The following is a 27,938-nucleotide window of genomic DNA, read 5'->3' as shown; positions in this document are numbered from 1 at the left end:
GACTCCGGTTTTATCTAAAAAAAAAAAAAAAAAAAAAACGAAAAGACAAGGACCGACACGCGAGGTCCGCGGCCTCGACCGACACCACGCCAAAGCCGGCTACACGTGGTCCGGTTCTCAGTGAGGTGCCTACGCAGCCCCTGCCTACCGACGACCTGTCTTTGACGGTGTCTCCTGTACCCGAGGTCGCAGGCTCCTCGGCCCACACCCCGACTACAGATACGGAAGCCACTGTCGGAGTTGAAACTCAGAATGTGGACAGGTCCACCTCCACTCAAGGTGTCTTCAGACCTTCCTCTTCTTTTTCTATCAAGGCTTTCACTAAGTCTAAAGCAACCATGCACTCTAAGAGACCAGCTGCACAGGGGCCATCTCCAGGCCCCATGCCTAAGAAACAGATGCTTAAAATGGCTGAGGATTTAATTACTCTTATCAGAGGTTCTCAGCCCCCTCCAGACAAAAGACCTAGAGTGGAGGAAGATTCCCTTTCCTCTGATCAGGGCTCCATTATTTCTGAGCACTCTGATGATCAGGAACATTCTTACTCCCCTTTTGAAGACTCTGATGCGGAGGAGTCCATCCCTTCTGTATCCCCCCCTGAAGATTACTCATTTGGGGAAACTTTGCATACCTTAAGGGAACACTTCCACTGGGAAGGCCAGGATTATTCTGATTCCAAGAAAAGACTCAGGGAATTTCTCTTGCTCCCTCAGCACAGGCCTTTGGCTATACCTCCTGTCTTGGACATTCTAGATGATGTTTACTCGGAGGCCTGCCTTAACCCAGACTCTCTACCTCCAGCTCCAGTTAAGCCTGATAGGTACTACAGGGTCCCTGACTCACACCAATTTCTATACAAGAGCCATGCTGCTGACCCAGAAACCATCTCACAGGGCCCCAAGGGAGTTAAGGCCTCCATTGCTAAAAATCCTTTGCCTTCTGAGAGAGATTCCAGATCCTTAGAAAGGTGGGGAAAAAAGGTATATACCTCGGCTACATTATCTATGAGAGCCTTAAACTGTCAGTTTCATATGCTAAAATACCAACAGTCTATGTTATCACAATTGAAAAGTAAAATGTCACAACCTGAACAACCAGATTTGAAGGAGTTGCAGGACTTGCTACATAGTGCAGAACAAGTGGGTAAGCATACCTTACAATGTGGTTTTGATGCTCTAGAGGCCTCATGCAGAGCTGCTGTTACAGGATCAGTCATACGTAGGCATGCCTGGCTTAAGGAACAAGCCTTACCTGATCATGTCAAAGCTAAATTACTAGACGCTCCTCTTCAAAGGGATGTACTATTTGGTGCTAATGCTGAGGAGGTATTAAGGAAAATGGAGGAAAAGGCTAAATCAATGCAAACTGTGAAGGAATTTCTACAGGTACAACCCCCACGTTTTAGTAGAAATTGGCCTTCCAAAAACTGGTCCTTTCCTGCCACAGACAGACCCCAAAGAGGCAGATACAGGCGCCCGAGGGGCAGAGGACAGTCCCAAGGATCGTACAGAGGCAGACAATGGCAAGCTCCTTCACAAAGAGGTGGTGAGGACAACTCGCAATCTATCAGAAAGCAAACACAATGACTTCCCACTTTGCATGCCAACCAGATCTCAAATGGCAGCCCCCTTGGGAGGAAAGCTGGCATTATTTTCAAAAAATTGGCATACTGTCACAAAGGACAAATGGATCCTGGACATTATAAACAGAGGCTACAAATTCCATTTTCACACCCTTCCAAAATGAGAGGCATGCCAAACCTGCCACACAATCAAAGGGCAGAGGCACAAAGGCTAATTACAGATCTCAAAAACATGAAAGCTATTCAAGAGGTACCTATGCACGAACAAGGTCAAGGGTTTTATTCCAGGCTATTTCTGGTGCCAAGGAAGGGAAAAGATTGGAGACCTATTCTGGATCTATCCATCCTAAACACATTCCTACTCATACCAAAATTCAAGATGCTCACTGTACAGCAGCTTCTTCCCATGCTGGGCAAGGAGTCTTGGCTGGTAACATTGGACCTCAAGGAGGCATACCTGCATGTCCCAATCAGACAAAATTGCAGAAGATACCTCAGATTTCTTGCAGGTTCAACTCATTATCAATTCTCTGCATTGCCCTTTGGCTTATCTACTGCGCCCAGAGTATTCACGAAATGCCTGGCATCAGTAATTGCCTACTGCAGACTTCAAGGGATACAAATATATCCCTATTTGGACGACTGCCTGATCCAAGCGGACAGCAAACACATCCTTCAGAAACATCTGGCTTATGTAATAATGTTATTGAACTCTCTGGGATACACAGTCAACAAAAAGAAATCAAGACTAATACCCTCTCGGAAGATAATTTTCCTGGGTGCCAACTTGGACACAAACACCCAGATGGCCTACCTCACGCCAGAAAAGCAGGGGCAACTAATTCAATACTTCAGAACACTGGCAAATTGCACCAGGCTTACTGCAAGGAAAATCCTGCAGGCTCTGGGATTCATGGCATCTTGCATCTTACTAATCCCATGTGCAAAGCTGCATATGAGGAAACTACAATGGTACCTGAAAAACATATGGTCTCAACACAGCCACAGTTTGAAAACAATAATACCACTAATTCCATGTCTGCAAAAGGAATTTCTGTGGTGGGCTCAAGCATGCCAAACAAACACAGGCCTTCCTTTCAGCAAGCCTCAAGCAAATCAAGTCATCACAACAGACGCCTCGGACTACGCCTGGGGGGGCGCACATGACAGAACGGTGCATTCAGGGCAAATGGTCCCAAAAAGAAAAGCACCTTCACATCAATCAAAAAGAAATGCTAGCAGTAATAAATGCTATTATAGCTTTCAAGAACTTTCTACAACCAGGTCAACTTTTGATAAGAACGGACAACATCACAGTTATGTGGTACATAAACAAGCAGGGAGGAACACATTCTTACCCCCTATGCAGACTGGCCATGTCACTTTGGAACATGGCCATGGACTTACAAATGGAACTGCAAGCACAGTACTTGCCAGGCAAGGAAAACACGCTGGCAGACAAACCTAAGCAGGAATATGACCGATCCACACGAATGGAAGTTGCATCCAAAAGTTTTTACAGAAATAATCCAAGAATGGGGAAGGCCAGACATAGATCTATTTGCCTCCCACAAAAATCATCAATTGACAAAATTCTGCTCAAGGATCTTCCATCCAAAGGCCTGGAGAGTGGACGCTCTCTCTTTCAGTTGGACATCAATGACAGTTTATGCCTGCCCTTCTCTTCCTCTGCTGCCCAAAGTGCTATTGAAGACCAGAGCAGACAGACCAAAGATGATCCTCATTGCTCCGGACTGGCCAAGACAACACTGGTACCCACTCCTGAGGAGCCTGACGCATTCCCCTCCATGGACCCTGCCTCTAATGCCTCTTCTTCTGACTCAACACAGCTTCAAAACCCTTCACAGTCAACTAAAAACACTCAATCTAGCTGCATGGAAGATTCCTTAGCATCACAGCAGGCCCTACTCTCCAAGGAGGTGCAGGATGTCATTTTGGAGGCCAGAAGGCCATCAACTAGGAAAGCTTACTCCGCAAAATGGAAACGTTTTTGTACCTGGAATGAAAAAAAAAGGGCCAGGACCCTAGAAAACTGAATTTACCACAAATACTACAATATTTGACTGAACTGCTAAGCAGTGGACTTTCTTTCTCCTCCATCAGAATACAACACTGATCCACCTTTATTCTCTCACCCTCTCTTAAGACAGTTCCTCAGAGGGGCTAAGAATTTGAGACCTCCAAGGAAACAACCAATACCTGCTTGGGATCTTAATTTCATTCTGGAAAAACTGACTCTGCCTCCTTTTGAGCCAGCTGCTTCAGCAGATTTGCAATACTTGTCCTGGAAAACAGCTTTCCTTCTGGCTATCACCTCAGCTCGTAGAGTTTCAGAATTACAGGCTCTCATGGCTGTCCAGCCTTTTATCATCTTCCATCAGGACAGAGTTTCCTTACGAACCAACCCGTCCTTTATGCCTAAAGTGGTATCCAGGGTAGCTTTAAATCAGGCCATACACTTACCTACTTTTTATCCTAATCCTCAAAACAAAGGGGAGAGATTACTACATTCCTTGGACATCCACAGACAACTGTGTTATTATTTGGACAGAACAAAGCCTTTCAGAAAATCAGAACAGCTCTTTGTGGCCTATGCCGTAGGATCTCAAGGAAAACCAATTTCCAAACAGACAATTTCAAAATGGATAGCCCACTGCATACGCTTTTGCTATTCCTTTCATGGCAAAACTGTACCTACAGGCATTAGAACTCATTCCACCAGGGCCACAGCCACCTCTACAGTCTTCCTCAGAGGAGTTCCTACCAAGGATATCTTGGAAGCAGCCACTTGGAGTTCTGTGCATACCTTCTCCAAGCACTACAACTTACCATTATACTCCAAATCTAGAGCAGGCTTTGCCACTGCAGTCTTGCAGGGCATTTTGGCTCCTCCTAGTTACGCCTAGTGCCTACCACCCCTTTCTTAGCTTTGGGATTCTACCCATCTGTGAGGACTGCAGCTGTATGCACGATGAACATAGTACAGTTTTGTACCTACCATAAATGCAGATGTTCGTGTGCTAATACAGCTGCAATCCAGGTTTCCCACCCTCCTTCCCCTCTAGGGGTATTCTTTTATGGTGTATTTGCTTGCAACTACTGTTTTTTGATTATATTGCATGGCATTATTACCTAATTTTATGTATTGCCTTCCTTCTGGGGGCACCTGACATCTGGGGCAAGAAAAACTGAAGAAAATGGCGTCGGCTGGTTCCTTTATACCCCTGTCGCACTGACGTCAGGGAAGAAGCGACGACAACCGACGCCGGACCTAGACTTTGGAATTCGGCCGACTGAGGACCCGCCTGACGGCAGGAGAACCCATCTGTGAGGACTGCAGCTGTATTAGCACTCGAACATCTACATTTATGGTAGGTACAAAACTGTACTTTTTCAGCCCTCAACATTTTTATATTAAACTGACGCCATCAACAAAAACAAGGTAAAAAACTGCTTCTATGTCTAAAAAACCGACGCATGAGCCACGTGCTCAGGCCCCTATCCCTAAAAAACAAATGATTAAAATGGCTGAGTATTTAATTACCCTGATCAGGGGTTCTCAACCCCCCTGCTGCTAAGAGGCCTAGGCAAGGCACTAATTATGAATCTTCAGATCAGGTTTCCATTTCTTCTGATCAGGAATTTTCTATTCCACGTTATGAGGATTCTGATGCAGAGGAATCCATCCCATCTGCATCTCCTCCAGAGGATTACTCTTTTGGAGAGACTTTGCATACTTTAAGGGAACATTTTCACTGGGAGAGTCAGGACTTCTCTGAATCAAAGAAGAGGCTTAGGGATTTCCTCCTTCTTTCTCAGCATAGGCCTTTGGCAATACCTCCTGCATTAGACATTGCTGATGTGTTCTCAGAATCGAGCATGGCTCCTGATTCCCTGCCCTCCGGCTCCTAGTACGCCAGACAGATATTACAGGGTTCCTGGCTCCCACATATTTCTTTTCAAAAATCCTGCTGCTGATCCTGAGACTATTTCCCAGGGTCCCAAGGGTGTTAAGGCTTCTGCAGCCAAAAATCCTACCCCTTCTGATAGAGATTCCAGGGCGCTGGATAGATGGTGTAAGAAGGTTTATATGTCTGCAACCTTGGCAATCAGGGCTTTAAACTGCCAGTTTCATATGCATAAATTTCAACAGCATGTTATGGGCTTACTGAAACAGAAAATTATGTTGATTTCTGATTGTATGGAAAATAAAGAGTTACAGGATTTATTGCATTCAGCAGAACAGGTTGGAAAGCATACTTTGCAATGTGGTTTTGATTCCTTGGAGGCCTCTTGCAGGGCCACCGTAACCGGATCTGTGATAAGAAGGCATGCCTGGCTCAAGGAGCAAAATCTGCCTGATCATGTTAAAGCTAAATTGTTGGATGCCCCTTTACAGCATGATACTCTGTTTGGTAATAAGGCGGAAGAGGTTTTGAAGAAAATGGAAGACAAAGCTAAATCTATGCAAACTGTAAAATATTTCTTGCAAGTGTAGCCGCCCAGGTTCAGTAGGCACTGGCCTACTAAGAATTGGTCCTTTCCTGTGTCCAACAGAGCTACTAAGAGCAAACCCTGGCGCTCCAAAGGCTCCAGATATCAATCACAGGGATCTTACAGGTCAAAGCAATTTGGTGCCTCCACCTCCAAATCTGGAGGTAACAAAGCACAACCCTACAGTAATGATTTTCCTCCACCATTTCCAAGCACTTATCATTTGGTAGCCCCCTTGGGGGGAAAACTAACACTTCATGCTCAAAATTGGCAGTTAATAACCCTGGACAAGTGGGTATTAAACATAGTATCCCAGGGGTACAGATTTCATTTCCATACCTTGCCAATTCCAAACGGATGGTCAGATCTGCCACAAATCCTGTGGGCAGAGGCCCAGAAACAAGTCATGTCCCTCATGGATATGGGGGCTAGTCAACCGGTACCAGACAAGGAAAAACGACAAGGATTTTATTCAAGACTTTTCCTGGTACCCAGAAAAGACAAATCATGGCGTCCAATACTGGACTTATCGATTCTGAACACATTCCTGGACATTCCAAAATTCAAAATGCCGACTTTACAACAGCTACTGCCTATGCTACGATTGTCTCATTCAGGCAGAGGACAAGGACATTCTTCAACTTCTGGCGTTTGTAAAAAGGCTTCTAGCATGCCTAGGGTACACCATAAACGAAAAGAAATCACAACTGGTACCCTCTCAAATAATTACATTTGTGGGTGCAAACTTGAATACAACTGCCCAGATGGCTTACCTCACGCCAGACAAACAAATGGCAATTGACAACATACTTCAAACAAAGGGCAACAAAACCCAGTTACCTGCAAGACAAATTCTGCAGGCTTTGGGGTTCATGGCATCTTGCATTCTACTAACTCCATATGCGAGACTGCATATGAGGAAACTTCAATGGTACCTAAAAAGCTTATGGAGTCGACATTGTCACAGCCTGGAAACTATGATTCCTCTCATTCCCTGCCTACAACAGGAGTTTGTTTGGTGGGCAGAGACATGTCACCAAAACAAGGGACTGTCATTCACTCTACCCCATGCCACCCAAACCTTAACCACAGACGCATCAGACTATGCTTGGGGGGCCCACCTGGCAGGGAGGTGCATACAGGGCAGACGGAGCCCAAATCAAATGCATCTACATATCAACCAGAAAGAAATGCTAGCTGTTCAGAATGCTCTGACAGCCTTCAAGGACTTACTTCATCCAGGACAGCTACTAATAAAGATGGACAACACCACAGTTATGCGGTACATAAACAAGCAGAGGGGTACCCATTCCTACCCCCTTTGCAGACCAGCCATGGCCTTGTGGAACACAGCCTTGACTTACCAAATACATCTTCAAGCTCAATTCCTGCCAGGAAAGCAAAATACTCTGGCAGACGACCTAAGCAGAAATCTTATGGACCCACACAAATGGAAACTGGATCCACAAATCTTCAGCATGTTAACACAGAAATGGGGAAGTCCAGACATAGTTTTGGGGAGAAGCACGTAGATCTATCAGTTGGACAAATTCTGCACAAGAACTCATCACAAAAAAGCATGGAAAGTGGATGCTCTATCCTTCAGCTGGAAAAACCTATCAGTCTATGCCTTTCCCCCTCTGCCTCTACTCTCCAAGGTCTTACTAAAAGTCAGACAGGAAAAAACAAAAATGATTCTAATTGCTCCGGACTGGCCTCGCCAACACTGGTAACTGCTTCTAAGGAATATGTCACTCCTTCCTCCGTGGTACTTGCCTCAAACACCTCATCTATTGTCTCAGCAGAACTATCAAATTCTGCACACTCAGCTCCAAACTTTGAATCTTGCAGCATGGCTAATCAACTAATTATTCAAACCACATCCCTCAGTAAACCTGTGATGGATGTCATTTTGGAAGCCAGAAGGCCTAGTACTAGAAAATCTTATGCTGATAAATGGAAGCGATTCTGTGCTTGGAACCAAGCACAAGGAAATAGACACAGCAAAGCCCAATATTCCTCAGATTTTACAATACTTAACTGAGATGCTTGACGAGGGCTTATCTTTTTCATCAGTAAAACTCCATGCCTCTACCATCTCGGTTCATTACAACACAGAGTCCTCCCCTCTTTTCTCATCCACTGCTAAAACAGTATCTCAGAGGGGCCAAGAATTTAAGGCCTCCCAGGAGAGCGCCAACTCCTGCATAGGACCTCAATTTTGTGCTGGAAAAACTCACCCTGCCTCCTTTTGAACCAGCAGCTACTGCGGATATAAAATTTCTTTCTTGGAAGACAACTTTTCTTTTGTCAGTCACTTCAGTTAGAAGGGTTTCAGAACTACAAGCTCTCATGGCAGTGGGGCCTTTCATTATTTTTTACCCTGACAGGGCGGCCCTCAGGACCAGTCCTTCTTTAATGCCTAAGGTGGTATCCAGTGTAGCTCTTAACCAGACCATTCACCTGCCAACTTTTTTCCCAAATCCGCAGAACAAGGGGGAGTGGATTCTGCATTCATTGGATGTACACAGACCACTAAGATTCTACTTAAACAGAACAAAATCTATAAGAAAGTCTGAGCAACTACTGGTAGCATTTGCTGCAGGATCAGAGAGGAAGGCTATATCAAAGCAGACTATTTCTAAGTGGATAAGCCATTGTATTTGTTTCTGCTACTTGCACCATGGTAAACCTGTGCCCAAGGGGATCAGATCCCATTCCACTAGGGCAGCCTCTACTTCAGCAGCTTTTCTTAGAGGGGTCCCTACCAGAGACATTCTAGGAGCTGCTACTTAGAGCTCAGTTCATACATTCACAAAGCATTATCATTTACCTCTCTTCTCCAAATCCAGGGCAGGCTATGCCACTGCAGTCCTGCAGGGCCTTATAGCTGCTCCTAATGCTGTTTAGTTCCATCCTCCCATACATGGCTTTGGGATTCTACCCAAATGTAATGACTGCAACAGTGAAACACGAAGAACATAGTACAGTTGTGTACACTTACCATAAATGTAGATGTCCGAGTGTATTCACTGTTGCAGTCCAGGTTACCCACCCGCCAGCCCCCTTTCTATACCTTTTCTTTCCTTCATTATACTCAGAAGCATTTGTGGTGTATTTGCTTTTAGTTGAAGGTAAAGTTTATGTTTCCAAAATGCATTTATATATATTTACAGTTTATATATATGTTTTTTACTCCCCATTTGGGGGGCACATGACACCTGGGGCAAGAAAAACTGATTAAAATGGCGTCGGCTGCATGTTTTATACCCCTGATGACCTGACGTCATGGAAGAGGAGACAGCAACCGATGTAGGACCCAAGACTTTGTTATTCAGGCCGACTGAGGGCAACCTGCCAGCAGATTACCCAAATGTAATGACTGCAACAGTGAATACACTCGAACATCTAAATTTATGGTAAGTGTACACAACTGTACTTTGTCATGAAGAGTGCAAATAATTGTAAGAAAGTGCCTAAAGTTTGAAATACAATGCTTATCTGTTGTTTTAGATATAGTTGGCTTACTGATCCTTTCAGATACTGAATTATGCTATGAACCTGCTTCTGAAATGTACAGTGGAAAGACATTTTCACAGCTAGTGTAAACACGAGAAATTATTTGTATTCCATAACAAGTCACATAATTCAGAAAATATTTGCTTGGAAACCTGTGGTCTCTTATAGGTTCATAGGTGTTTACTAGGCTAATGACCACAAGAGCCTTTTTAAACCTAACCATGCATCCCAAATCTCTGACAAGTTCTGATACCATTGATATGCGTAAGCAGGGGCTTGGGAGATGAAACATTTACAAGCTAGGGACCTGGGAGATGAACCATTTACAGGTTGCCTGTGTCCATTAGAGACATAGGTGCCAAATCAGGGATGAATTTCCGTTTCCCCATCCAGTTGTCCAGGTTGCACTTGAATTGGGTTGGGGAGCTCTGCTTCACATGGACAGGGCAGCCGGTTCCAGAGACAGGGTAATCTTTGGTATACATACCTGTCTCTCCAGCAGGTCCTATTTATATCACAGCCAAGGTTTAAGTGTTTAGAATGGGTAATTCTGGTTCTGTTTTTTGCGGGTATGCAAGGAGGTCCATCAGAGTGAGGTCTGACAATGTCCTGTATGTCAGGCATAGAGCTCCCTACAAAAGCCTGTAGAAGACAGAATACAAGGATAGAGCCTTGAGGTGGTCTGCATAGGATTGTTTACTTAAACCCTGTATTCTTTTTAGTGAGGAACCTCTGTGGACGTTCCAATTGTTGGATATGTCTTGTTAGGTACATACCAAAGAGGGCATTGTACTCCATGATAGGGCTGATGAATGCCGACTACAGTGGAACAATGACTTCCTTGAACTTGGATGCCATACCTTTGTTTATAAGTTACGCAACAAAGAATGATTTCTTCACCACTGTAGACGCGTGATGGTCCAAGGCCAGATTACTATCTGTGTGTCCAGAAGTCCCTGACTACTGGGTCAACTCTGAGGTGTGTGTTGTCAGTATGATAGTTACCAGGGGTGGATGACTTCTTGAAAGAAACCATTATGCATTTCTTGGCATTTAGTTTTAGTCCATGGCTCTGACAACAGTTGTTTTGTCTGTGTCATCCCCTCCAGGAGAACATTTGTGTCATTGTGGGATTCCATGACAGCTTCTAATTTGCAATCATCTGTAAATTTAGTCAGCCAGAGACCACTGACATTGGCCATGACTTCAGAGAAGTAAATGCCAAAAAGGAGAGGTCCAAGGACTGATCCCTGAGGGACTCCAGTTGTGGCTGTTGCTACTTGTCTCCATTTTTTCATAGGCAGCCTTATCGGTATGATGATGAAATGCTCTCAGGGAGCTCATGTTTTATTTATCATTCATTATGTAGTATTTTAAGTAAATTGAGCACAGGTGGGAAATTGTGTTGGTGGTTCACCCTGCAGTTGGAAAACAGCAATACCAATCCTGAAGATTTAGATTTTATTGTTTACTAATATGAAGTCATGGCAGCAGTAAACTCTAATATGATAGGGTGCAGCACAATCAAAAGCCTGGAATGGCTTATTTTGTTATTCAGAGTGCTGTTTGAATTTCATTGTAACAGAATTATTTAAGTATTAACTGTTTCATTAATGGTTGTTGTTTATCAAGCTTCAGTACTCAGATATAAACTCCCACTGATGACTTTAGCATCCAAGAAAAACTTATCTGCCCCCCAGTTGCAAGAAACATCTACAGGTCCATTGCCCTTGTCCCCAAAAGAGCATAACTGCACAATCCTTACCAAAGCCATATGGCTTTCATTAAATGAAGTTGTACAGTACTCCTTGCCTCACTAAAATATGAACTAATGCACAATGAAACATTCAATTTCTTTGTAAGCCAAGTCAACAAAATTACCACAGCGTGTAACCGAATATCACAGTCCTCCAACAGTCTCACCCTTCCATGAAACAAACTCCATTCCACCAATCACAGCTTTGCAATAATAGCTCCTCAGACTTTGCAGTCTTTCCCATCAGTCTCAGAACTACTGTTCACCTCTCCTGTCAATACATTGAGATCTTATATTTATTCAAAGAATAATCATCTAAATGCTTTAGATCCTAAGGCATTACATGACAACATCCTTACCCACTGACATCTCATCCCCTCTTCAAGCACAGGCAACTCTTCACCACTATGCACCTTTTGCAGCTTCCCAATACTGTCTCCCACTCATCTCAAACTCCCTGCTCATTTTTCACTCACCCCACTGCTGTGTTCCCTCTTCAGTGAACGTTTCTTTTCACTACCTTCTCTTCCCCCATTTAATTGTTTTTCTTTTTTGTGTGTATATTGTTAGTATACATTCTGTACATGTTGTAAATGTAAAATGCTTTGAGTGTTTCATGATTCTTTGTTTTTCAAAGGTCTACACATTGTACTACATCTTAAACTTTGTTGCTTCTCATTCTGTTGGGATCTCATTTATATTTGCCACTCCTTAGTATGTTTACCAATGTTTTTTTTTTTTTTATTATTCAATGTTTAATATTGTTCAAGCTTCATGTTTGCTATTCTATATCTTGTAGTCTCCAGGGCTGAACCTGAAAATGGTCCATTTGGATCAGTGCTCTTTCCCTGTCAGCAAAGAATAATAAAATAAGAAAGGGTGCTTCCTGTGTTCTCAGTCATGCTTCAGGTCTTTGTGTATATGACATATTTGCAGATCCTTGATATATGGTAGACTTTTTTCCTCGCTGGGAATCTGGACATTAAGAGTGACTGAAATGGGCATTTTAGTAGAGCCACGTGACCTTTATTTGTTGGGATTCTTGTAGTTTGGCAAAACATTCTTCAAATGGAACATGTGCTTAGGGTTGGGTTAAGCTCTCTTGAGTAAAGGTGATAATGGAACATTAAATATAGCATCTGTTAAAACTGTGAAGTAGTGCATTTAGAAAACTAGACTTCTAACATTTAATTTTTCTTTTTGTTGTAATTAGGCAAATTATTCCATGCCAGAAACCTAGATTTTGGGTTATTTCTTGGGTAAGTTTGCTACCAGCTTTTAGCTGTTTGTGTGTTATGTAACATTTTTTTAATTGAGCATGTTTTTATTAATTTCATCTGCAACTTTGTATGGCATTTAAAACTGCATAATTGCAGCAGTAAAGAAGTAACATTAAAGAAGTTCTTTTGAGGACAATATTTTAGCAGGTTGAACCTTCATGAGATTTTCTGGGTGCAGTGTACAGTGTTCTCTCAGTGATCCCCATGTACACTAGAGAGTCTAATGAAAAATTTCATGCTATAGATGTAGTAGTAGTCTTTTGCTGCTCAGCCCTTCTTCCCCTGTGAGTTAGATTATTGTGGCAGGAATGAGATGTTTGAATTGGAACTGTCTTCTTTAAGTTTGATACGAGTCTTCAGTGGCCAGATTGCTCTAGTATGGAAGACTCCAGTCTTGAGCTAGAGACAATTTTTTTCTCTTGAAGAGCGAACAAGTCAATCGGTCCCCTCAGTAATTTTAAACCTTCTGCTTAGCTTTGCAGTATGATTGTCATTTCAGGCCTTGCTTCTTAGTAGCTCTGAAAAAAAATGTTCTTAGCATATTCTAATTACTACGTACCAGTTATTGTGATTATTGAGGGCAAATGATAGCCCCTGGAAAGTAAGCGCTCTTGTTGCTGTTGTGTTACTACAGTGGATCCATGCACCTTATTTAGGAAGGAAGTGAGCAACATTGAAAGTTATGAAAGCCCATGATGTTACTTTTCTTCACATCATCTAGTGATGCATTCTAAATAATTGAATAATGTAATTTGTGAAGTCTCATGTAAATTTTTCCCCCAATTTTTTTACATCCTTCATGTATGGCATATCGTGTACAATACAATATTAATTGGAATGTTTTAACTGAATTTATGTGCCAAGACATGGGGAGGTGAACACTATTTAGTGCTTGGAAGGGGAAGCAAGAACTTTAAAAAAAATCTTTATTGCCTTAAAACCCAACAAATTAAACATTTCAGTGTAACATCAAGCCAACTTCTAGTAACAGTTAACAGATATTGATATATAAAACCATTTTCTTTACATTTTACATGTCATACAACAGTACATTTTCTGTATACCTTAGTCTGTTGTATCATGTTTTAATATGACTTTATGCAATGTGGTACACATACTTTTCCAGTTTTTGACAGTTCATCATAATAAAATATATCTTGTATGTATTCCCATTTTGGGTAGGTTCTACAGCTGACAGAGTCTATAAGTAGCCACTACAACCTTTATTACTAAAGTGAAATCCACTTTAAGATAGTGAATCGGATGGCTGTGCAATTAAAAGCCAGTTTTCAAGACACAGAAAAAGTCACACAATCTCCTTGCATAGCCTTTGCTGCCAATACATTTTTTGAATATTCTAGGACTAGGCCAAAAGACACTGGTATATGCTGCTAGTGACTGTAAAAGAAAATGCAAGTCTTAGAAAAGTGAATAGTTTGAAGTCAAGTTGAACCTGGCATCTTTAAGAGGAATAGCCAAATGCATTTCTGTTTTCTTTTTTTTTAATACCTTTTATTAAAGTATCATTTAAGACAATAGGCAAGCAGCAGAAAACAAGCCAAATTAACATTTTTCCACTTTTCTTTTTTTTTGTAATTTTCAGTCCAGCATTACATATATTGCTGAATTCTTTTCTTTCATTAAGCCTCACTCCTCTTGAATTTCCATTTATTTATATGTAATTTACACATTCCCTTTTCTAAAGATCTTTCTTCCATTTCTCTCATTTCTTTTATAATATTCAGTACTTCAGATACAGTTTGTTTAGAGTTTGATTTCCATTTTCTAGTAATTGATATTTTTTGACAGCTAACATAAGGCCTTACTATGTTTAGGGAATTTAAATCTTGTGTCTCATCTAAAAAATGTCATACGTTTAGGTACAGGCATTTGCTCACCCAGTGTTTCTGACAGACTACTCTGTATGGATTTTTTAAAATTTGTCAGCTCATGACACTTCCAAAACACATTCCCAGTTACCTCTTTCTTCCCCATCACATCTCCAATATTTGCTGTCTGCCTGAGGAAAATAATTATGAAGTCTGCTTGGGGTATAAAATTACCTTTGCAACCACTTCCAAGCAACGATCCTACACCTGCTGGACTTTGTTGCTTACTTGGGAGCCATACACATCTACTCCTTTTATTCTGTTGCCATTTGCTTTTCCAGTCTCTCTTCCCAGTCTTTTCTAACCTCCTCTGATTGATTCTTATAGTTATCATGCAATATTTTATATGTCCTACTAATTATCCCTTTTTTAACAGCAGCTTCTACTCTATATTTAACTAAAAACCCTGGCAGAACAGTCTTTCACTTAATCCCCTATCCCATTCTCTTTGCCTGTGCTCAGATATCAGTCATTAGCAGGGAAAGCAGACTCTAGCCTGTAGTCTAAATATTTTCTTGTCTTCATCTGACTCTATTACCTTTCCGTCTCTAAGTTATTTGCTACCAATACATTGGTTCTTTTGCCAGATTTCTCCAGTAAATGTCTGACCCTTCTTGCTTATTTTCTAAACCCTACTTGCAACCCCTATTGGTGAAATCTCTTTTCTGCAGTCCCTTGTTGACTTGGTTCTTAGAATATATTTTGTGACTGAACATTCTTTATGGTTGTGACTTTTTAAAGTAAGAACTTACATCCAAAATCCTAGCCTACCTTAATCTCTTAGATTTCACTCCCCCACCTTGTTTCATCACTACCTTTTTTTGCTTTTATTCATAACCTTTTGCTTTGAGTTATGTGTACGAGTCTTAACTGTGTAGCTTCAAAGTATTCCTTCAAATCATGTAACCTTAAGTCACCCTGTTCTTAGAGGAGGATCAGTTTCTCCTACTTGATCCTTGCCTTCTTCCCCTTCCAAGTAAATTCCTTCAACTCTTTATTGTCATCTGTAATTTCCTCTGGTTGATTAAAATTTACCTGACGTGAATAAGGGGCTAAAAACATTTTTACTGCTTGTATCTAACTATCCATAATCAAGAACTTCTTTTTTCGTTTTTATATTCTCTTATGTTTAGTCTGTCGCCACATATCCTTAGCTGGAGTAACAGAATTCTTTATAATGCATACACATAAATACTTCAGTAATACCCATACTTATGTGAACATGAAATGAAGTAATTCATGCATGGGCATATAATTTATTGATATAAACTTTGCTTTGTGTTCATTTATTTTATGTCCAGATGACCTATTAAACTGTCTCAAAATGTTTCACAACACTTGTGTCACTTTCAGGATTTATCAAGTACAAAATGACGTCATCTGCAAATAAAGCTACTTCTAATTTGTGTATTTCCTTTCTGTGTTAACTGGGTTGGTGGGCTGGTCACAGACCATTTTCAGGGACATCCCAAGCCAGTGTGGCAGATAGATGATTTATCTTTGTTTGCTGAGGTAGAGAATTGATCACAAATGACCAGTTTTAGACACTGCCCATGTTCCATCATTAGTAACAGAAAATTTGACATTGTGGATGACTTGCCATAAAAAATACACAAGTATAGGAAATTGTGCATTTACATAGAGGTTTACATATTTGTTGCAGTCAAGAATATGCTTCAAAACGAAAAATATATGTACATATTTACATAAGAAACGAGAGAAAAAATGGAAAATGGGGAGAGTGGGAAGGAGGGAAAGATGAAAAGGGGGAGTTGCAGATTAAGCTCGAGTATAGATTATTTAACTGTATGTATACAGGATATTGCCTAAAAATTAGCACCCAGCTGAATATGTGAGACATTAGATTCTCTGGATTTGTATTAGAACTTCAGGGAGGTCAACAGACATTTGAGAATAGATATGTAAATAGGAAGATAGTATGAGAAAAACTCTTGTTAGGGGCCTACTCTACGGGAAGTGGAGTGTTGTGTGACATGCCTTGTATTCAGTTGCATTCATACTGCTTTTTTAATAAGTACTTGATTTCAGTACAGAATTACATTTGTTACAGATGACATAATAATGACAGAGCATACTAGGATAAATGTAAAGAAAAAACATAATAGTTATCAGTAGATACAGAAGTAAATGAGAGAACAATTAAATCTGATGTTGTCCATTTCATTATGCATCACGAATGGGTCTTCGGATCCAGTCTTGGATCCAAGCCGGCCATTTTACAGGCATATGGTCCAAGCCTCAAACACCTCCCCTCTCCCATGATGCATGTCGTTTGCAGCTATTATAGTCCAGATGCGATTTTGAGCCTGTGCTTCTCGGGTAGTTTTTTTATGAATTTTGGCTCTTCTTTCTTCTAAAATTGATTGCTGCTTTCCTCTATATTTTCTGTTTTACAGTTTAGTATAGTTCTACCTCCCCTCCCATTACTCTACGAGTAGTTTTTCACTGGCGTTAGGTACTCCCCACCATTTCTTTGTCTCTTCTCTTTTTATTCCTTTCTCTAAAGCTGTAAAAAAAGCTTTCCTGCTATATTTCAGTTTTTAGTAGATATTGTTAATGTGCGGTTGGCCTCTGTGTGTTAGCCTTTTTGTGTGTGCGCACGCATGCACGTGTCTGTTTAACATGCCAGACAAGCCAGCGAAACCCACTGGGTTTAAAAGATGTGCCTCCTGTGGGCATAAGATTCCCCAATCTAATGCCCACAAGAGGTGTGTTTATTGCTTGGGCCCGGGGCACCTGGATATGCCTTGCGATATTTGCTCGGCATTCAGCCCCCGGGCCCTGGCCAATAGGAGGAACAAGCTCATCTTGAGAGGGCTTCTTCCTTCATCTAGAGTCCATACTCCTACTCAGAAGCAGCGCCCCACCCCTTCCCTGGGGATGTCTGTTTTTACCTCCAAAAAGAGGAGGAAGCTTTTAGATCAGTCTTCTTTGGATCCTTCAGCTCTGTCCTTCTCACCAGATCCAAAAGACCCTTCGGATCTGAGGGGGTTAGCGCCTATCCAACCTTCTACCATGCAGGATCCATTGACCTCGGGTCCGAGTAGCCTCTCTGAGCCATCGGAGGTTATTAGGCTCTATAGTGCCTCGTCTCCAGAGTGGACTCTGAAGCACTCCCACTCTGAGCATAAGTTTCGGTGTCGTACTCCATGCCAGAGCAAATCACACTCCCCTGCTCATACTGTCTGGCCGAGCATATCACTGGTCCGGTCAGCATATTCATCTTTGTTCTCCATGTCCTCTCGGCTTTCGCATTCCGAAATGGATCAGATGATGAGGAGTCAAAGCCCAGATCCAGCTGGGGATTTTGCTCTCTCTGACCCATGTTGAATCCGTGAGAGCTCCAACCCAAATACCTCATCCTCCTCCTCCAATCCTCTCAGCTTCAGAGTCGTAGGGCTTGGTGATCCAGAGTGGACTGATGTTGGCTTGTGGGATGTTCCCTTCCCCAGATCCAACAGAGTTCCAGACTGGCTCAGCTCCAATTTTATAGGAGTTGAGCAGGTCCCAGATTCGAGGGATCAACACCGGATCCTAGGAGGAGTTGTTGGCTCCAACTTTGTCCTTCTTGGAGCTGTCCCTTCCTGTAGGTGCCTTGGTCTTCAATAGCTCGGGTCCTATGTCTTCTGGTGCTGTAGGACCTGGGGTGGCCTCATCTCTTTCTTCCTTGGGGGACTTCAGCCTCCGGGGTGGGGGGACATAGGTCCCTTTGGCATCCTTGGCATTACAGGAAGCAGAGAGGGCTCTCTCGATTCCTCGAGAGATGGTCTCTCCTCCACCAGGCCCTTCTCAATCCTTTGTGAATTGAAGCTTTGCTGTTATTTGTCCAGTCCATGTCAGCCCCTCACAGAAAGCATCCAACCAACTCCTCAGCAAGGGGTTCCCCTGTCTTCCGAGTCCTCCCCGCAGAGTACCCCACAGAGGAGGTCCCCTGGAAGCGTCAGTGCAAGAGAAAGCACATCAGCTTCCCCTTGGAGTATTTAACAGAGGACATTAACTTTGATGAAGGAGAAGGTTCCCTCCAATCTCCACCCAATGATATCTTCTTTGGAGATATCTTAGAAATCTTGAAACAGAAGGGTTGATGGTCATCCCAACCCATTTCTTTGGAGAAGTCAGTGGGATAGGACCATCTACGTCCTGGGTGACCCCACCAGCGGACAAGCTAGTAGTCCTCACTGCCTGCCAGGCTTAAAAGGAGCCTGATACCATAGAACCAATCCCAAAGCACAGGGATAAATATCTCATTCCCCCCCCCCCCTCCATAGGATCACTCCTACTGGAGTAAAGGTTTCCCAGCTGATGCCATTGTGGTGTCGGCAGCCACCAAGAAAGAGCTTGCTGAACAAATCTCTACTGTCCCTCCCCCAAACAGAGTCTCTGGCTTTGGACAGACATGGGACGTGAATGTATGCCTTGGCCACCTTTTCGCTGAGAGCATTAAACTACCTGGCATATTTTACTCTCCTCCAGAGAGACCTGGTGAAGGAACTGTCCACATCTCTGGTGCAGTCGCTGTCAGAGGTAACCTTCAAAAAGGTCTCCACACAGCTGAATACCATGGCTTCTATTGCTAACTCATAGATGAGGCTAATCTCCCACGCGGCAGAGGGAATCTCTTGAGTGGCTGGTTCAGGCATAGCCCTCAGGCAACATGCCAGGATGAGACTATGCAGGTTTGCGGGCCCCTTCAAAGTGTCATTCATTAATGCCCCCCTTTGATAGTTCCTGTTTGTTTGGGTCATCGGTTAAGGAAACTCTAACCTACAATGACCAAGAAGCAAGACTCTGTCTTCTGTGGGGATCAGATTTTCTTCTCCCAAAGGACCTTTACCAGGAACCAGTGGGAGCTGGAAGATGTAGTTCCACAAATCCCAACGGGGTTTCAGTGATTCACAAGACTTATTCTCTTCCAGGGGCAGAGGGAGAGGATTTAATGGTTGATGCTGCCCCAGAGGCAGAGGAAATCCACAGAACCAGGGCTTCAGGGAACCCTTCTCCAACAAGCCCTTTCAATGCAACTGAAGTGCTGCCCAACTGTCCTACTCTGAAGGCGGTAGGGCATAGACTATCCTTGCACCCAGCAGCCTGGACAGACATTACAAACGACACCTAGGTGTTAAACATATCCAGAGGCTGCTATATTCCCTTTTCCCTTCCTCTTCCTCATAGGTTGGTACTAGGCTATCAGCCCTAGGGCCTATACAAGCCTAGCCATAACAATTCCCTGGCTATTTCTTCCCACACTATTTACTTCCCTGGACCCCTGTCTAGCAGGGCGAATGATGTGATCCCCGAGGTGAATTTCCTTTCTCCCATCCAATCGTCAAAGTTCCTTTTGAAGAGGGCCAAAGAGGCACTCTGCTTGACATATATGGGCAATCTATTCCAGAGTCTGGGGAGTGTCTGGGTCAGGAACCTATCCCTGCAGCATGTTTTGTTTATTGTGATGACAAGGTTTAGATCCCTGAAGCGTGTGGCTCTGAGGGATTGGGATTTCTTTAAATGTAGCATGTCCAACAGCTCTGGGTTTGACATGGCCTTGTATGTTATGCAGAGATCGCCCCTGAGTAGACGATATGAGACAGAGTATAGCTGGAGTTTTTTAAGGCGGTCAGTGTAGGGCATCTGCTTTAGGCCTGTCATTCTTTTAGTGAGAGTCTCCCTGACGCGCCACCCAGTCAGAGGGAGAATGCCTTAACAGAAGTGCAAAATGCGTTATCCAGCGGGTCCCAACTGAACGAGGATGCAGAATTTACTCACGCTTCTTTTTGATGCTAAAGAAGAACATGGACCTTCGGACCATCTTGTATCTAAGCGGTCTGAATCAGTTTGTCAAGAAGACAAAGTTCTGCATGGTTACGGTACAGTCCATTCTGCCTCTCTTGCACAAGGATGACTGGGTTTGCTCGGTGGATCTCCAGGATGCATATTATCCAATCAAAATAGGCAGGTGCTCCAGGCAATATCTATGCTTCTGGTTGAGAGACCATCATTAACAGTTAAGAGCACTGCCCTTTTGGTGTCACTACTGCCCCCCAGGTGGTCACCAAGTGCATGGCAGTGGTCTCAGCGCATCTCTGTCTGCAAGGATTCCAGGTGTTCCCCTACCTGGACGATTGACTCCTAATGGTACCTACAAGTCATCAACTACTCAGGGCGACTCAGGTGATGCTGCACTTGTTTCGCCATCTGGGGATCATAGTAAACATGGCAAAATCCAAGATGACCCCAGTTCAGGAGATTGAATTCATCAACATCCATTTGAAAATGGTGACTTAGGTGGCAGCTCTTCCCTTACAAAGGATATCGTCTCTCAGGCTGCAGGTACTGTGTTTACTAGACACGCCAGCTCCTTCAGCTTGCCTAATTCTTATAGCCTTGGGCTCCATGTCAGCCACCATTCTTCTGGTGCCTCTAGCCAGGTTCATCATAAAAGTTCCCCAGTGGACTCTGGCAGTTCAGTGGTGTGATGGGTATCATCCTTTATCTACCCCGATCAAACTTACACCAATTTGCAGACACCACCTGCAATGGTGGATGTTGACAGACTATCTTCATCTAAGCAGGCCCTTTGTCCTTCCCCCTGCTTCAGCCGCAGTGACCATGGTTGCTTTCCAGTTGTGATGGGAGGGGTAATCAGGGAAGAATGGTCCAAGGCACGTGGTCCCCTTTAGAAACCAAATTGCACATAAGCATCCTGGAGGTGAGGGCAGTCCTCCTCACATTACAAGTCTTTCAGGACTACTTTCCTCTGGGGATGGTTGCAGTCTTGATGGAAATCATGCCAGTGGTATGGTACATCAACAAGCAAGGGGGAACCCAATCTTACCTACTCTGCAGTGAAGCCATGTGAGTCTGAGAATGAGCAATTGCTTCAGACTGCTTTCTCATTGCAGCACACATCCTGGGAGAATCCAGTGTTCTGGCAGACAAGTTGAGCATGTCCATTTTGAGTCTTCCCGAGTGGTCCCTAAATCAGTCAGTAGTGAATGAGATTTTCAGCTGCAGGGGCAACCTTGCTGCGATCTGTTTGTCTCCCCCAAAAACAACAAATGCAGCAGGTACTTCACTCTGATCACCCCAGCGGGGGTGCCTGCCAGGGATGCTGTAGTCCATGATTGGCCCCCCAGCTCTCATGTATGTGTATCCTCCAATTCCCCTCATACACAAAGTCCTACAGAAGTCCAGCAGGTTGAAGAACAATCTTATCCTCATTGCCCTCGTCAGGTATGGTTCACCTTCCTGCAGTCTCACAGCAAATATCCTCCATGGATACTGGATCCCAGACAGGATCTCATGTCACATCCAACAGAACAGTCCCCCAACCTTCAGTCCCTCAAACTAACCGCTTGGTTTCTCCATTTCCAGTAATTTTGTTAAAGTCCAGGCTTCCTTCACCTGTCTGTGGCTTCATCCTTGCTTCTCAAAAGCCCTCCACCAAGAAGATATATTGTAGCAAATAGAAAAGGTTTTCCATCTGGGCTTCACATAGGAATATAGATTCCTTTTCAGCCTCATTTTCAGGTACCGTTATGTTTTTGTGTTCTCTTTTCCATGAGGGAGCTAGTTTTTCTACTATAAAAGTACAACTTGCAGCTGTCGCCAATTTCCATGTTGAGAAGGGATTTGGTTTTCCCTCTACCCTTTCTTCTTCCAACTCTGTCAGGCATTTTTAAAAGGGTTTTTTCACCTAAGAGGGATCTTACTTTAGTTCTGCAACGTCTCGACCCAGAAACCTTTTGAACTTGCTAGTTCTTGCAAGCTTAAATACTTGTTATGGAAGACTTTTTTCTTGTGGCTCTTACGTCAGCCAGAAGAGTTTCAGAATTGCAGGCTCTGTCTTCTCAACCACCATACATAACCTTTTACAAGAATCGAGTTTCTGTCAGGATGAATCCTCCTTTCATTCCAAAGGTCGCTTCAGAAGCAAACTTGAATCAGACTATTCATTTACCTGTCTCTTTTCCCAGCTACTCCAGTAAGGACAAATAAATGGTACAGTCTTTGGACGTCCACAGACAGTTATGTTCCTACCTTCATAGGGCCAGACCTCATAGAAAGTCAGAACAGTTGTTCATTGCCTTTTCACCAAACAGATCGAGACTGGCTTGTCTGTAAGATTATTTTAGCGAAATGGATTACAGACTATATTTCTACAGATGTCCTTCATGGATGCATCTGCAGTCATAACAACTGGGTTGTCCTGTCGTCAGGCAGCCCTTCAGTCGGCCGGATTCCAAAGTCCGGGTCCGGCTTCGGCTGATGTCGCACTTCACCCGACGTCATCTCTGTTGGTCTTCGGGTATATAAGCATCAGCCGACGCCATTTTCCTCAGTCTTTCTTGCCGCGTGGCGCCCGAAGCAGAAGCTGTTCGCAAGTGCCGGTCGGTCGGATCCAGAGATTACTTCTACCGAATACTACTTCGAAGACTTCTAAAGCTAAGTACCCCGTTGGGGACTCTTTCTTGCCTCAGCCGATGTCAGAAAAAGTTAATAATTGTTTAACCTGTGGGAAACAAATACCTCATAAAGATTTCCACTCTTATTGTCTGCCTTGTTTAGGCCCAGCCCACGACGTAGCAGCCTGTTCGGCCTGTGCTTCTTTCAACCGACGAACGCTTAGGCGTCGGTCGGAGTTTGCAGAACAGTTTTTCGGTTCTGTTTTTGCGTACATTATGCCGTCGGATCCTCCGACTTCCCAATCTGCCAAAAAACGCAAAGATAAAGACCGACACTCGCGGTCCGCGGTTTCGGCCGAAACCATGGTTAAGCAAACCGCGAGTGTCTCTGTTTTGGCTGAAACCGAGAAAACTGATCAAAGTACAGCTGAACCTATCTCTACAACTGAGGCCCCTGCTACCACTCTTGAATCGGCCTCAGAAATTTTATCCACTACGGTGGTTGCCACTGACTTATCAGACACCATTCCCTTGGATGTCTCTACCCCAGCACGTGGTGCTGCTAGGCCTCCAGCAGCCATGTCCATTAAGGCCTTCGCCAGGGCTAAAGCAGCCAAGACTACTAAAACAGTGCCTGTTAAACCCCCCACAACCAGGCCCTCTTCTAGTTCTCAAATGCTTACTTTGGCAGAAGATTTAATTTCATTAATTAGAGGATCTCAATCTCACCCAGACAGGGCCTCTCAGCCCCAGAGAAGAGACCTAGGGCAGAGCCCCTGAGCCAGTGTCCTCTGATGATTCTGCTGATGAATCAGACATAACTGACCAGCCAGAGGCTCCTTTCTCCAATTTTGAAGATTCTGATGCTGAAGAATCCATTCCAGCTGCTTCCCCACCAGAAGAATTCTCCTTTGGGAAACCTTACATGCCATGCGAGAGCAGTTCCAATGGCAGCAACAGGATTTTTCAGACTCCAGAAAAAGACTTAGGACCTTTCTGCACCTCCCACAGCACAGGCCCTTGGCTATACCTCCTGTTCTCTCTGTGGTGGATGATGCTTTCAATGATGTCTGCTCCGCTCCAGATTCTTTACCCCCAGCCCCTGCCAAACCAGACAGATTTTACAGGGTGCCAGATACTCATCACCACCTTTACAAGGCCCCACTTGCAGACCCCGAAACTATATCCCAGGGTCCCAAGGCAGTGGCCGCGACCATAGCTAAAAACCCTATTCCTTCTGAAAGGGAAGCAAGGTCATTAGACAGATGGGGTAAAAAGGTCCACACTTCAGCTACTCTCTCAGCTAGAGCTTTAAACTGTCAGTTTCATATGATACAATACCAAGAGTTTATGCTTGATCAGTTAACTAAAAAACTAACCACTGATGAATCTCTTGATAAGAAATATGTATTAGAAATGGTAAATAACATACAACAGGTTAGCAACCATTCCTTAAAATGTGGCTATGATGCACTGGAGGCTTCATTTAGATCAGCCATGACTGGCACAGTGATAAGAAGGCATGCATGGCTAAAGGAGCAAGCTTTACCGGATCATGTTAAAGCTAAGTTGCTAGATGCTCCTATGGATAAGACAAGTTTGTTTGGTACACCTGCCCAGCAGGTTATGAAGAAAATGGAAGAAAAGGCAAAATCTGTTCAAACGGTTAAAGATTTCTTGCAGGTTCAACCCCAAGGTTTAGCAGGAACTGGCCTGCCAAAATTGGTCCTTTCCTGACTCCACAAAATTTCAAAGGGGCAGGAATAGACGTTCCAGAGGCAGAAACCAATCCAGAGGAGGTGCCTACAGAGGACGACAGTGGCAAGGTAACAACAGAGGTACAGACACAACCACTGCCACTACATCAGCACAACCACAGTGACTTAACCCTAAATCCGCCTACCAGGGAACAAATAGCAGCTCCTCTAGGCGGAAAGTTAACCTTATTTTCAAAGAACTGGCACTACATAACAAAAGACAAGTGGATTTTACAAACCATAGATCAAGGTTACCGGTTTCACTTCCACACTTTACCAGTCAAAAGAGGAATGCCAAATCTACCTCCAAATCAAAATACAGAGGCACTACAACAGATAATGGAGTTAGCAAACATGAGAGCTGTGGAAAGAGTGCCAACAGCAGAGCAAGGAAAGGGGTTCTACTCCAGACTATTCCTAGTTCCAAGAAAGGAAAAAAGTTGGAGACCAATTCTCGACCTGTCCACCTTAAATACATACATCATTGTCCCAAAATTCAAAATGCTGACCCTACAGCAACTTCTTCCCATGCTGGGCAAGGAGTCTTGGCTGGTAACTCTAGATCTCAAGGAGGCATACCTGCACGTCCCCATTCGACCAATCTGCAGAAGATACCTCAGATTTCTTGCAGGATCAGAGCACTATCAATTCTCAACATTGCCCTTTGGCTTATCTACTGCGCCCAGAGTATTCACAAAATGCCTGGCATCAGTAATCGCCCATTGCAGACTACAGGGAATTCAAATTTACCCATACCTGGACGACTGCCTGCTACAAGGGGACAACAAAAGCAAGCTGACAACGGATTTACAAAGGGTCATTTACTTGCTACAAGCACTGGGATACACAGTCAATTTACAAAAGTCAAGGCTGATACCATCCCAAACAAGGACATTCTTGGGCGCGGAATTGGACACAGTAAAACAAATGGCATTCCTGACTACAGAAAAACAAAAAGAACTCCCTCTTTACTTCTTGGCACTAACAAAACTGAACAAGTTAACAGCAAGAAAAGTACTGCAGGCCTTGGGCTTCATGGCATCATGCATAATCTTGGTCCCATTTGCCAGACTACATATGAGAAAACTACAGTGGTACCTAAGGAATTTATGGTCCCAACACAGACACAGCCTAGAAACAGAAATCCCACTAATTCCATGCTTAAAACAGGAGTTTCTATGGTGGGCTCAGGCATGCCAGTCAAACCCAGGCCTACCCTTTCGCAGATGTGTCAAGCAAGCCAGACCATCACAACAGACGCTTCAGACCTAGGATGGGGGGCCCACATGCTGGACAAATGCGTGCAAGGATTGTGGACACAGGATCAACTTCACCTGCACATCAACCTAAAAGAAATGCTGGCAGTAAAACTGGCAATCCAAAAGTTCAAACCATTTCTCCAAGAGGGCCAGTTGATGATAAGGACAGACAACACCACAGTCATGTGGTACATCAACAAACAGGGAGGCACTCATTCATACCCCCTATGCAGAATGACTTTGGAGCTGTGGACCCTGGCACTCAGCTACAACATCCAGTTACAGGCAATATTTGTACCGGGAAAAGAAAATACTCTAGCAGACATATTAAGCAGAACCACATCGGATGCCCACGAATGGAAGCTGCACCCGGACATCTTCAAGACCATCTCAAAGAAATGGGGAATGCCTCAGATAGATCTATTCGCATCACCTCTCAATCACCAGCTCAAAAAATCTGCACAAGGACATTCCACCCACTAGCATGGAAAGTGGATTCGCTCTCCTTCAGCTGGAAAGGCCTAACAGCATATGCATTCCCACCTCTTCCCTTGATACACAAAGTACTACTAAAAATCAAGGAAGAACGTCCAAGGATAATCCTGATAGCTCCAAACTGGCCAAGACAACACTGGTACCCACTGCTGAGGAGCTTGTCTCGGAACAATATGTGGCCAATACCCCTGATGCCTTTGATGTTAACTCAGAACAACTACAACATCATACATCCAAACCTAAAAACGTTACAACTGACTGCATGGAACATCACATAGCAGCAGCTAATCCAGAACTTTCCCAAAGAGTTAAAGACATTATTCTTGAAGCACGCAGACCTTCAACAAGAAGGAACTATGCTGGAAAATGGAAAAGGTTTGTCATCTGGAGTACGGAAAGAGGAAAAGATGTGTCAAACATAGATATGCCTAACATTCTGGAGTATCTGGCCGAACTTCTTCATTCAGGCCTGTCCTACTCCTCCATCAAGATACATGCATCAGCTATTTCAGCAGAATACAGCTTTGATCCACCTGTTTTTTCGCACCCGTTGCTCAGGCAGTTCCTCAGGGGAATCAAGAATGTAAAACCTCCAAGGAAACCACCATTACCAGCTTGGGACTTAAACTTTGTGCTAGAAAAGTTGATACTCTCACCCTTTGAACCAGCAGCAACAGCAGACCTACAACACCTGTCATGGAAAACTGCTTTCCTACTGGCAATTACTTCAGCAAGGAGGGTTTCAGAACTACAGGCCTTAATGGCAGTGCAACCCTTCCTAATCTTCCACCAAGATAGTGTCCATGAGGACTAATCCTACATTTATGCCTAAGGTGGTATCCAGAGTGTCTTTAAACCAGGCAATCCACCTACCTACCTTCTTTCCCAACCCACAAAACAGAGGGGAAAGAATACTGCATACCTTGGATGTACATAGACAGCTACGCTACTACTTGGACAGAACAAAAATAGCAGAAAGACTGACCAACTTTTTGTAGCCTATGCAACAGGAAGGGAAGGAAAAGCTATTTCCAAACAGACAATCTCCAAATGGATAGGAAATTGCATACGATTCTGTTACTCCTTCCATGGAAAATCAATTCCACAGAACATAAGACCTCACTCTACAAGGGCAACAGCCACTACCACAGCCTTCTTACGAGGAGTGGCAACCAAAGACATTATTGAGGTGGCTACTTGGACCTCCGTGCATACATTTGCCAAGCATTATAATTTGCCTCTATATTCCAGATCCCGAGCAGGGTTTGCCACTGCTGTACTGCAAGGGATCCTAAACACACCATAATCTACTTTTATCCTCCTACCCTAGTTGGCTATGGTATTCTACCCAGTTGTTATGACTGCAGATGCATCCATGAAGGACATAGTACAGTTTTGTACCTACCATAAATGTAGATGTCCGAACTGGATAGCATCTGCAGTCAGGATTACCCTCCCTCCTT

At 43.6% G+C, this 27,938-nt stretch overlaps 1 protein-coding gene across 3 annotated transcripts in view; it reads left to right on the top strand.

Moving 5' to 3' along the window:
* The window catches only part of ASAH1 (N-acylsphingosine amidohydrolase 1), a 977,824-nt gene that overhangs the window by 514,700 nt on the left and 435,186 nt on the right, over nucleotides 1-27,938 (top strand). For all 3 annotated transcript variants that reach the window (XM_044062468.1, XM_044062470.1, XM_044062469.1), the window contains one exon: nucleotides 12,586-12,631. In XM_044062468.1, coding sequence (XP_043918403.1) covers nucleotides 12,586-12,631 — 46 coding nt within the window. The remainder of the gene's footprint in view (nucleotides 1-12,585; nucleotides 12,632-27,938) is intronic.

The sequence above is a fragment of the Protopterus annectens genome, chromosome 2.part1 (genome assembly GCF_019279795.1).
Source record: "Protopterus annectens isolate FY-2018-M chromosome 2.part1, PAN1.0, whole genome shotgun sequence".
Lineage (NCBI taxonomy): Eukaryota > Metazoa > Chordata > Ceratodontiformes > Protopteridae > Protopterus > Protopterus annectens.
The sequence above is the reverse complement of the archived record's forward strand: the minus strand, read 5'-3'. Positions and strand labels throughout refer to the sequence as shown.